This window comes from Mytilus californianus, unplaced genomic scaffold, assembly GCF_021869535.1.
Source record: "Mytilus californianus isolate M0D057914Y unplaced genomic scaffold, xbMytCali1.0.p SCAF_4, whole genome shotgun sequence".
NCBI classification, from domain to species: Eukaryota; Metazoa; Mollusca; class Bivalvia; order Mytilida; family Mytilidae; genus Mytilus; species Mytilus californianus.
In genome coordinates, this window is record NW_026262690.1 from 74,767,516 (window position 1) to 74,780,676 (window position 13,161).

A 13,161-nucleotide genomic window follows, 5' to 3' on the forward strand; every position below is an offset into this window, starting at 1 on the left:
ATAAGCCATTTATCTTTAATTGATAATCTTTTTTATAATAAACAGTCAGAGTACAAAATGATTTAAATAAAAACATACTTATCATAACTGTAATAAAAGTATTAATTATTCTATTAGTCGTAAGATATTTCGGTCGCCTAAGAATTATATTTTCTATATTGTCATAAGCAATCTTGTTACATTCTATAAAGCATAAAATTTATGATAAACAGATGCATGTTATTTATGAACTGTGTATTTGTTCTGTTCTTTAGGCAACTGGTCTCTCATACACTGTTTCAAAACGTTGAACTGATGAGTCTTTTGTAAACAAAACAAGCGTCTGACGTACAAAATCGTGGTATCTATGATGGGTTTTTTATACACACCCACAAAGAACCAGATTAATTGAAAGACAATATCACATGTAACTCTAAATTTAAATTACATGGTGGTGGGCGGAGCGGGTTTTCAACCCTTTAAAATTGGAAGAAATATATTTTGGCATAAAAAAAAGTCAATTTTGTTTTTTGCATTGCTACGCCTGGTAAAATAATACGGTAGCACCCACCTCTACCTGAAATCATGGATCTGCCACTAGATACTATCTTTTCTGATTTTGCATTATTTCACCATTGTTGTAGATAGACAACGTTAGTAGACCTCTATACTAGATAGAAAAAAATGGAACACCATCTGATCGTTCAGAGAAATAGCAAATAATAAAAGAAAAGTACTATAATATGAATAATCAAAGATCTCTTTGATGAGATCTACAATCCTCCATTACTTACAAGGTAAGCATGAAATAAATTAAAACCATACTAGAACTTAATGTTATACGTTTTTGTTAGGTGTTTTTCTGCTTTGTATCAATCTGATTAGTTGGGCCCTTTTCAACTAATTTTTTATAGTTTGTACTTGTGTTGTACAGTAACATCACTGTCCCAATTGAGAAGAGGGTTGAGCGCTCACAAGCATGTTTAACTCCGCGACATTCTTTAAGTGCCATGTCCCAAGTCAGGAGCCTGTAGTTCAGTGGTAAATCACTGAAGAGACATTTATTGTCGAAATGCGCATCTGGTGCAGAAAAATTGGTACCGTTAATATTATTACTACCACTGGGTCGATGCCTCTGCTGGTGGATTGTTAGTTCACGAGGATACCACCAGCCCAGTAGCCTGTACTTCGGTACTGTCATGAAAATACGGATTTTTGTTATTAAAATTTGCTGTTACAAAATGTTAGAAATGATTTTAAATTAAGGAATGTATCTCTCTCATGCAAAGCTCCGAATCCTTGCCGGGCTTTGGCTATAATTTGCCCGGTTTTGACTATACTTTGCCCGGTTTTGGCTATACTTTGCCCGGTTTTGGCTATACTTTGCCCGACTTTGTCTATACCTTTTACCTTTTTGGATTATAGCTCTTCGTCTTTTTAATAAGATTTGGATTTTCAAATGTTTTGGCCTCGAGCATCACTGAAGAGACATTTATTGTCGCAATGCGCATCTGGTGCAGAACACTTGGTACCGTTAATGTTATTATTGCCGTTGGTTAATATCTGTCATATTTGTTTTTCGTAAATTATTTTGTTTTAAATTAGGCCGATTGTTTTCTCAATTAAATTGTTTCATATTTTTTATGTCAGGGTCTTTTGTAGCCGACTATAATGTATAGGTTTTTTTCTCAGTGTTGAAGGCCGTACGGTTGCCTATGATTGCTTACATCCACTTCATTTGAACTTTGGTGGATATATAGTTGTTTCATTGGCAATCATACTGCATGCATTGCATTTTTTTTATATATGTGTATACTCTCACTATCCATGTAGCAATTTCAATCTCATCTTAACTGTTACATCAAAAAACGATCAATGTATATTCGGGAGAAATAAGTGTAAGGTCGTAAATGAAATGATGATACGCCTCTCAGTGTTTACCGCAAAGCACAGACATAATAAGAACAAATTACTAATGTTCACCACATTGAACTTGAAGTTCTAAATGGAGGGATTTTTGCCTGGAATCAAGAACAATAATTAATCTGTTGTTAAAATATAGTACCAGTGAGTTTTTCATTCTCTTCAGCTGCTTGCTTATCTATAAACCCAATGAAATTTAACGCTACTCCTCTAAAATATAACTCATTGAATTCAAAACAGCATGCTGACTTATCAGGGTCATATTACGGAATAATAGCAAAATACACATTAACAGTGTTTTTTTTCCTTCAAATTCACTCTTTTAGCATGAATAATTTTGTTTTGTGATTTTTTTTTTGCTCACTCTCTCTTGATTAATATAAATTGCAAGATGCTGTAGCCTGTATACACAATATAGCCATTTTAAATCTTAATGAACTGGCTAAATGTGAAAAAGAAATGTTAATACTCTATCCATAGAAGGAAAGATTGCAAATGAACATATCTCTTCAAAAACGCAAAGTTGATTTTCAATGTGCCCTGACAACCGTTAAATATATGCAACAGAAGCTTACCGATGTTCAAATCTCATAAATAAAGGCAACAGTAGTATACCGCTGTTCGAAATTCATAAATCGATTGAGAAAAAAACAAAAGCGGGTTACAAACTAAAACTGAGGGAAACACATCAAATATAAGAGAAGAACTACGACACAACAGAAACACAACATTAAAATGTAACACACACAGAAACGAACTATAATATAACAATGGCCATTTTCCTGACTTGGTACAGGACATTTTAAGAAAAGATTAATAAATCGATAATGAAGAGACAAATCAAGGTAATAAACAGAAACTGAAGGAATCGCATGAACTTAAAATTGAGCAAGTCCGGGTTAACTTTCATTGTAGAATAATTCAGTTAATCTTAGGAGTAGTATTTATTGTTATCTTTAACTTATAACATTCATTTTAGAAAATGGGATTAGCTTTGTTTACAGTGGTATGCTAAAATTATGCATGCACGCTGCAGAATACTTTACACATCAAAATACTATTTTCAGTATTATGAAATGTACATGTCAAAATTTAGCAATCTTGGCTTTATTAACATGATTTTTTAAATTGGTTATTTATATATTTGACTTGTTTTATATTTGTGATCTTGAAAGTAAAAGGAAACATACATCTGTTGATTTAGGATAGCACAAGTCTGGACAAGTGGTGACGATATTTTCGTTAAATACAGGTATATTCTGAACATAAATAGTTATTTTTCTTCGTTAAAAGTAAGTTATTCACAAAATCACATTAATAATTGTATATCGAGGTGATGGGAGTACATTGCTGTTGAGGAAACGGGTATTCGTAGAAATTCTATAAATCATTTCGATGAGAAAACGTTAAATTACATTTTGTTTATAAATGTCATGGATTTTGATAGGTTTAGTTTTTTCTGATGGTTTTTGTTATTGCATGAAACCTACAATACGAAAGGACCAAAATGGATAGTCAGTATAGAGTTTAATTATGTCTGAACATTGCCCAGGCTTGTTGTAGTGTAATTATAATTTAGTTGGTCAAGGAAGGAGGTTAAATGTAACCTCCTTGGATATAACCTCTTTAATCTGATTAACCCCAAAAACAAACACTTCATATATTGTATTTTTAATGTAGCTTATATTTTGCAATTGCTCAATACCATTCCTGTCTCTCGCAGTTTATATCTTCTTTACACTAAATGCATTGGATATGCACTGATTGAAATTTTTGTCTTGGAAAACATAGTTTATTCATTAGTTGGAATGGCTTTGAACTAGCTTTCAGGAACTTTTAGTACTCTTAGATCGATATGTTGTGGGTTTTTTTTTCTTTTTGTAAGGTTTTTGAATTTGTTCCCGATCTGATGAGTCACGTTTGGGCTGATTTTTATAATTTTTTTTCTTGTTTTGGTTTTATACCACTTATATAGGTAAGGCGAGGTAGAGTGTTCTCAAATGTGTTTACCCCGCCATATGCTTTATGTGCCTGTCCTAGTCAGAGGCCTGTACTTCATTAGTTGTCGATGGTTGCTGACTAGTGGTTGTCGTTGGTTGATAAATATATTTTTCGTTTTTTTTTCATAAATCAGGCCTTTGGCTTTCTCTCTTGTTTTGTTTCACTTGTTTACATGGTGGGGCCTTTTGTAGCTTACTATATGGTATGGGTTTCCCTATTTATTGAAGGCCGTACAATGCCCTTTAAGCTTTTTCATCCTCGTTTCCTGGTTTCTTGAAGATAGTTGTCTCTTTCACAATCATATTACATATTTTTATGTTTACAAACAAACAAGACAAGCAAAAAAACCCTCAAACAAAACCAAACAAAACAGCAAAAATAACTTTCATAATATGTCAGATACAGTTAAGTTATACAACATACTTTATAAAAAAATGGATTTTCCCAAGCATACGTGAAAAATATGATAACATCATTTCATATGGGAGTTTTTACCATACAATACATAAACGGCAATAACTAAGACAACATTGTACACAATACCTGGTGTCCACTTTTAGCCAATATGGTGTCAGATTGAACCTTCCTTTCTGCACTCCACGCGTTGGCAACACATTTATATGCATCGTGGTGGTGATATATCAGTATTATCCTTATAAACATAATGAGATGTGATATCATTTCCAATGAGACAACCATCCACTAGAGTTCAAATGACGAAGTTAAAGCAACTAAAAAAACAAAAACTATACAATATGAGGTCATACACCACAAACACGGGGATTATCATGTCTGGCTTACTCTCTCATCCTAAGCCTTGACACTTGTTTGTTACACAAATGTAATATAACTTTGTTATCATAAATCTTGCATTGCATGGATAGCATAAGATGTTAACCCTGTGAATGCACTTATTTTACTCCGTTTGGTGTTTAATTCTGGCTCTTTGTACTCCTGTTTAGTCTTTTTATACCTGGACCTTGAACTCATATCGGTAAACTATGTAGTTCATTCGAATGCTTTGTCCTGTCTGTATTGTTTTTGTTCTAGCTAAGAATTTAGAATTTCGGAAAAAGTTATTTGCTTAGATTAGATGTCTTATTCTGTAATTGTTGATATTGTTTTTGTCAATACACATATGTAACGTCAAAAAATTCCGCTAAATATAATGCAAGGGACCTCATTGGGCATGCATTGATGTTTCAACTGGCTTTTGCTACGTGTTGGAGGCATTGCTGTGGCTCTGAGATAATTATGGCAATAACAAACTTTGTTTCTTTCCAATTTCTCTTTTTTAAAGTGAATATGGGAATTGTGTGCCAGGAATGAATACATATTCATAAATGATAAAACAGAATTTGATAGTTTTGTTGAAATAAACTCATCATAGATACCAGGATTGAAATTTTGTATTTGCGCCAGACGCGCGTTTCGTCTACAAAAGACTCATCAGTGACGCTTGAATAAAAAAAAGTTAAAAAAGACAAAAAAAGTACGAAGTTGAAGAGCATTGAGGACCAAATATTTCTAAACGTTTTGCCAAATACAGCTAAGGTAATCTATTCCTGAGGTAGAAAAGCCTCAGTATTTCAAAAATTAAAAGTTTTATAAACAGTTAATTTATAATTATGACCATATCAATGATAATTCATGTCAACACAAAAGTGCTGACAGTTACTTGGCTGGTGATACCCTCGGGGAATAAAAACTCCACCAGCAGTGGCATCGACCCAGTGGTTGTAAATAAACTCATCATAGATACCAGGATTGAAAAGATTTCAGCAAAATAGTTGTGTCGCATGACGTCGCTGATGCTAGACTGTTTCCCCGTCACTCCACTGGTGCCAATTCAGCAAGACTTGAAAATGCACGTTGGATTAAAAAAACGCTTCATCTTGAAATAAAATTACTTGCACATGTTAAACGTTTGTTTTCAGAGGGAGAAAAGACGGAAAATATGGACATAAGTGATTATAATAGACAAGACTCTAAAGAAGACGTCTAAAATTTTTATTTCACCAATAAAACATACAACAATTGTTATTGTGTGATAAAAACAATAAATTAAATATTCATATAACAGAGCACAAACAACACTGTGCAACTTGTACTGTAATTTAAATTCTATGTGATTCCAACTTTAAAAGAATTATAAAATATCAAATATTTCAACACATGCTTGAACATTCATTCGATGTTACTTTTCAGGTACTATTCATATATGAGAATAAATTATATCACAAATAGTATAAATGACTTTTTTCCGAATTATTGAATTTCCAACTCCCATAAAAGTATTTCAATTGTTCTGCAAGATTAAATGTTTACATCAATACGATCTTCCCGAATATCAGCTGTTACACTGTGATGAAAATCATTTCGTGGTCCTCGAGCCGGCTGTTCATCAATAATATCATCTTTTGTGAGAGAAAGTGGTTCAGGGGTCTTTCGGATGTTATCAGTGTCTTCCGATTCCGATACATTGTCATTAATGTGCTCAACGTCAATATAAGATTGACTATTTTCACCATCCTCGTCATCGCCTCGGAGACGTTCATGAATGCGCTTGTGTCTTTCCAGATTACTTTTGTGACTTGTGGCATAGTCACAGTGTGGGCAAGAGTAGTCTTTTTGACCACTGTGAACAGATAAATGCCTTTTCAACAACGCCTTTCGGCAAAAACGTCGTCCGCAAAACGCGCATGAATATCCGTTGTGATGGAAAATCATTATATGTTCTCTTAATGAAGCTTTTGTCGTAAAGTTGACGCCACAACATTCTAAAACTTTTTCACAAGCCTGATGCATAGTTGATATATGTCTCTTCAAATTGTTTCTTCGGTCTGTGACGTATCGGCAATGTGGACACGGAAACAACTTTCCCCGAAATGTATTGCATACCAACATGGCCAACTCTAAATAATTTCTATTAATAAACGGTGATTTCACTTTAGACAAATCCGTTGGAAAGCCAGGGGGAGTTGTAAAATTGTGATATTGTGCAAGTGTCAGTTGCTTTAGTTCGTTAGATGCTGTATTTTGAAATGGATACAATGCAGTGGGATACTGAAGAACTGTTGATGGTAGGGATGCTGTACTAGAGGACGATCCGGTAGGTAGAGGTATATTTGGGAATGGTGACATATATGGCGCTGCCATTGCTCTGAGGGAAACGCTGGTTAAACTAGATCGTATGTCAGGATTCCCGAGGGTATGCATACTTTCTCGTGGTTTAGGGATCGGATTTCGAATAGCAGGTATAGATGTCTGAATGCAATTGTTCTGTAAAGATCGGTTATATTCAGCTGGTAGTCTTGAGTTTTCATCGCAGACGGCAGTCCCACTGTAATATAAAGTCCACATTTAATATAAAGATAACAATTTTTTGAATCAATTCAATAACTATAATAACTAAAACTTGCTTTACAACAATAAAGCTAGAAGGAATGCTATTAAAACAAAACATATGATTAAAATATGAAGTTTAAACAGACAAATAAAAGTTGAAATAATGTATGTTTTTTGTTATTTTTTCTAATATTGTATAGTTTCGTTCAACGCGTTGCTTTATCACAAATTGTTCTTTAATTTAAGTAGGGGCTGTTCGAGATCACGATTGAAAACTAAGGAGCATGGTGCTTGAGAATTGATTAACTAACGTCGAAGATAAGACACAACCGGCCTACTGACCAACGTCCATTTGCTTAAAACAGTTTCACAAATATTGAATTTTAGCACGATAGTATTGAACAAAGATCTTAATTCGCCGTGCAAATGTAATGCTGTATACTGGGGAAAATACTTTAACTCACAAGCACTTGTTTTTATCCATGGGAAGGTCGACTATCCATATATAATAGAAGTTGACCTTCCCATGGAAAGAAACAAGTGCCTGTGCTTTAACTATAGAGCTTGCTTTTATCTTGAAACGGTATTCTTTTTCCCGTTAAAAAGTAACTTGTTAGCTTACATAATGTACATAAAAATATTGACAATTCTGGGCTCTGGGGATTTTTAGTTTGCTTATCATTTAGTGCTCACAGTATGGGGTTTCTGGATAATTAGGCGAATGGACATATATAGTCTAGTTTTGCATTTTTATTTTAATTAGTATATTCATGACCTTAACTGCTATTGGAACACTTAATAAAATAAATCGAACTAAAGGTTTGCTCATGTTTTCATGTTCATTGATAACGTTGAAAAAGACCTGGAATGAAAAATATAGTAAATGGTGTTTTAATTCACAAAATTCCAACTATACACAATGGCATGATGCAATCGAGCATACGATTGGTCGTAATCGATATTGTATATTCCAAGAATTCCCATGGCTGCAAAACTAAAAAAAAATAAACGGATTTAATTCTAGAATATTGTCAATGTAACATATAATATTTAAGATTAAATGTCACTGTACTTTGTAACAATAATATGCATACGTGTATGAAAATAATTAATATTAAAGACTTTTCCGTCTTTTATCTTTTATTTACTTTTACATATATAACATTTAAGCCAATGTACTTCGTCAACAACTATTTAGTAATAATAATGTTTTTGTAAACATTTTCAGACATCAGATGTTAAATTGTCTGCGGTAATAAAAAGCAATGAAAGGTTGATTAGCCTTACTACAATAACTGGAAAATACAAAATCAAAACCAATTGGTATCAATCGAAATATGAATTGACAATTTAACAATTTTACTGTAAAAATAACTGTTCAGTATCTGATAATCATTGATAAAGAGCTCTCAATGGTGCAATCAATCAACGCTGAATGTAACCAATATAAAATCAATGAACAAGTACGATGTTAGCTCAACACCAATAGAAACATGGAAATATAAAGTTCAAGATTAAGAAACTACATTGGTATGTTCCAACTTTGATTCAATTTTTAAAATGATGAAAATATTATTATTATTATCAATATTTTCTATCATGATGACAATAATAATAATAATAATAATAATAATAATAATAATAATAATAATAATAATAAAAATAATAATGATAATAATAATAATAATCATTATTATTATTATTATTATTATTATTATTATTATTATTATTATTATTATTATTATTGTATCACATGATATCAAGATAACATTAGAATCATTTGGTTATTATTATTATTATTATTATTATTATAGTTGTTACTGCAGTCGTCAAATACATACTAGTCAACAGAAGTACTGATACCCCAGTTCAAACTCAAATTTGCAATAAAATATAATACATACGAAAACTGTTAATTATCCAATGAAAACATTCGTTTGCAAAGCGAGTGCACATGATTCAGAGAATCTTAATAAGTCGGGAAATCAAATGGAAAGAATACCGTGATACTCTTCAAAGGGGTCTTCAAGTTTTAAGTTAAAATGGCGTTTTTTTTTAATTTTTGGTGAAAAATTTGATTTTTCAAATCAATCACTTGTTACGGTGTGACTAATTGAATTGTATTTGCAAAATACTTTCCTTTTTGTCGATTCTTTTGTTAACTAGTATATACCACAGTGTGGGCGCAAAGTCCAAACGGCAAATAATAAATGTATTACACATGGGAAATGATTATTTAATGAGAAACTTAGTTTTTTACCGAGCTTTGAAATAAAAACCTTTTGTACGTAAACGTAAAGAGATTAACTTTATAGAATCAGCTTCTATCAAAAAGAGCCTTTGTCTTCTGAAGATAGTAGTACTAAAGGGGAAATAAAAAAAAAATCGTTTGTCCAAGGGAGATAGGCAACATCATCACCAAAACAAGTAAGTTGAAAAAGACCAGGACAATTTCAAATATTTGGGAGAACAAAACATACAGCTGTCTTAAAAGTAATCCGCTATCGCTCTGACGTCTGACGGTCTTTTTTTTAGGATTTGTTTGGGCTACAGAGCAATCTCGGCTGGTTTGGTTTGTTCGTAGGTAAACGCTGACCTGTGGTTGTATCCATTTTTGTCTTTTGGTCTTTGTGGATTATGGTTTCATTGGCAATCTCTTTTTAAAATATCAAGATAATACACACATACATGTAAGTTGTAATTACGTATCATTTTAGATCACTTACACTATTGGGAAAAAGTCTAATCTTCAATATTACACTCAAATCAATAAGATCAAATTATTAAAACACGCATGAAGCAACAGCACCGTGACTTTTTTAAATTGCAGAAGTCCTTTGAATTATATTTGCATTATATCCTTAACTTATAAATGTCAAGAAATAAGAAACGTGTAAGTAAAAATCTTATAAACAAAACATACAATAAACAAAAGTGATTCGCAAAATATTTTTAAACAGAAAACATTAGTTTCCAAATTCCATGACTTCAAAATGATGTCATCTCATACTGCCACAATAATTGTAATAATACGACGCAAGGCTCAAATAAAAATATTATTCCATTCAACAGGAAAAGAATTTCTAAAAAACAAGTTCATGTCAGAAGAAAATAGCTTCACTTAAAAAATAAGATCGAGTCGGCAACAAATTAAATTAAATGTAATTATATTTCTATTTAAATCTATTTCAAACCATTATTGTTAATAATCGATATTACATTGATGAAGAAAAAATACAAGACTTGAAACTTTATGTAATCCTTCAAAGTAGCAGAATCTATCAAGATAAATTATACATAATGAGTTTGATAATAATTGAACGGAAAATAGAAATATTAGGAGGGCGCTTTTCCTAGCTTGAAGTCCGGATACGAATAGTAATGTAATTATTTCACTTTGGCAAGTAGAAGGAAGATCGTTGATAGCAATCGCGTGTGTTGAAATTAAATGATTATAATATCTTTTTATTTACTGACATTAGTTTGCCATTCCGACCGGATTAGCTCAGGTAACATAATAACAAAAAGGTCCGTATTTGGTTCGGATAATATCTTTAATTGTTGTCTCCTGCTATCGGAAATGAGGTAGTTCATGCCAATGCAAAAAGTTTTTCAAATGATGTTTTAATGTTAAGTGGTTAAATTCAGTACGATCTTGCTGTTTGGGGCTATTGAAAATACAACTTTTGAAATTGATAAATAATTAATGGATCAAAATACTGTTTATGCGATTAATTTTCTTTATAAGTTAGGAGATAATAACATTTAAACTGTTTCTGTTGAAAGGTGCACTCTCACTGCGATAATTGTTGACAATAGAATTCAATTTAGTTGTTAACGTTTTTAAAACGAGCACCATCATCTTCTCAAGAGAGCTTATGCGATATTATAAACAAAGCACAAGGTATCGGCATCCGTTAAGCGTAAACTTTGGATAACTAGAACAATACGAAACAGTGGTTCTACTGATTATTTTAATTACGAATACTTGTGTGCTATATCGTAGCAAAGCTAGATAAATTTATAGGTTATTTAATAGCCTTTTCAATATCGCTCCTGGTATCATTCCGAGACCCATATCGGATTGAGGACTGTTGTCACCTTGCAATTGCCTTGCGAGCTGAAATCAGCCCACGGGTCTAATAGGTGTTGTTCCATTTATGTCAAATTAGCAATGGAAAATAATTAAAAAAAATACGGTATCAAAATGTCTGATACTCAAAATGATTGACATCATATTAAAATACCCTGTTAAATAAAGTAAGCCTTTAAAAGAATTTGTCTTTCTTTATTGATTTTTTTTTTCAAACGGCATTAATGTTTCAATTCAACAACTCCTGCTTTATTTTTATCACTATTAAAATAATTTAAATTTTACAACTTTCCATTTAAAAATGTTGTTGTTGGTTCATATAAAAAGATAAAATGAAATTAAAATAAATTAATAATGTTTTAAAGATATAAAATAAAAATAATATATTATATACTTTTATAAAATACAGACCTAATAACGAATACATCCATTCTTTGATAGTTTTGTAAATTTATTAAAAGTGGAAAAGAATGATGTTCAGAGAAAAGTAAAATATGAATGCTACCTTTTATTTACAGAATCCCTGCTGAGGTGTTCAATAATACGGACTATGATACACATTGTCACAGATGGTTTACTAAATTGAATTTTCACTTCAATGTAAAATGTTTCATCGAGAATTTATCAAACACAATTTCTCAGTACGTTTGTGAGTTATAAAAATGACATAAAGTTTAATGTAATTACAACAATTTTTCTCTTAACGTCATCTTGCTGTTTAGTGTTTTTATCTCCGTGTAGTGTTAGGTTTTGATAAATAAAGCAAAACTCCAGGAGATTTGGATTTTCCATTGAAAAGTGTAATAAGGAAGGCAACAGATTTGGTATAAATTTTGTAAAATGAAAAATCAAAAGGAATACACGATTGGTGAATGGCATTGCTTTTATCAGTTTTAGTATTTTAACATCAATTTTAGGTGAATTCACCAGCAATAAAACAGAAACCTATCAACAACATGAAAGAGTTGATATTGTAAATAAACTTTTAAATCATACTCTATGAAATATAAGAAAATTAACAAAAATACGCAGCTTTACAAAATACCTTGCATAAAAAGTAACAGTTATTTTGAGAAAAAGAAAAAAAATAGGAATATGAAAATATAAAGTATGAGTATTTTTCTTATAAAATCGTCATAGTACACAAGATATTAATTATGAAATTTATTATTTGTGTTTTTTTTTTTTGTTTTTTTTTTTTCATCTAAAACAAAAATGTCACGATGATTATTAGTGTATGAGCATGATTTCAACTTTGATAGCAAGTGAAAATAATTAAGATATGCTGGGTTTTTTTTTTACTTTTTGTGGTACTTGTACCATCAATTTCTAGAATGATATCGGACTTCTTATAAAGATTGATCATACTAGAAACTAAAAATATATCCTGATAATATTTACATGTACTTATATCTCAATCAAAATTAACTGGGGACGATAAAGAAAAAAAGTTTGGAATACGTCAGACAGACAGCAACAAATAAACAAAAAAAAATATGTAAAGCATATATATATATATATATATATATATATTCGACGGCCACCGGAAAAAGAGTGCATAATGGATAGGAACAGAACTTTTTGTTGCATATGGCCACCTACAAAACATCAAAGCGGGAAAACCCACAGAGAGTTTTGCATTGGATTTCGTGCTCACGTCCGTACTGGACGTAGATGCGTATTTTGATATACATATTATTTCATCTCATTTCTCATTTGTTTCATCGTTTTACTATGATCTTTTATAAATTTATTTTCGACATCTTTCAAGTTTTATCCTATAGATCCTAGACCGCTTACCTTTTCGGGGCACCGAA

The 13,161-nt window shown here is 31.6% G+C and overlaps 1 protein-coding gene across 1 annotated transcript; it reads right to left on the minus strand.

Annotated features, from left to right (window-relative positions):
• Positions 1-6,219: 6,219 nt before the first annotated feature.
• LOC127737075 (B-cell lymphoma 6 protein-like) lies at positions 6,220-7,062 on the minus strand. Its single transcript, XM_052247608.1, has one exon. The coding sequence runs from the start codon at positions 7,060-7,062 to the stop codon at positions 6,220-6,222; it is 843 nt and encodes a 280-aa protein (XP_052103568.1).
• Positions 7,063-13,161: the final 6,099 nt, after the last annotated feature.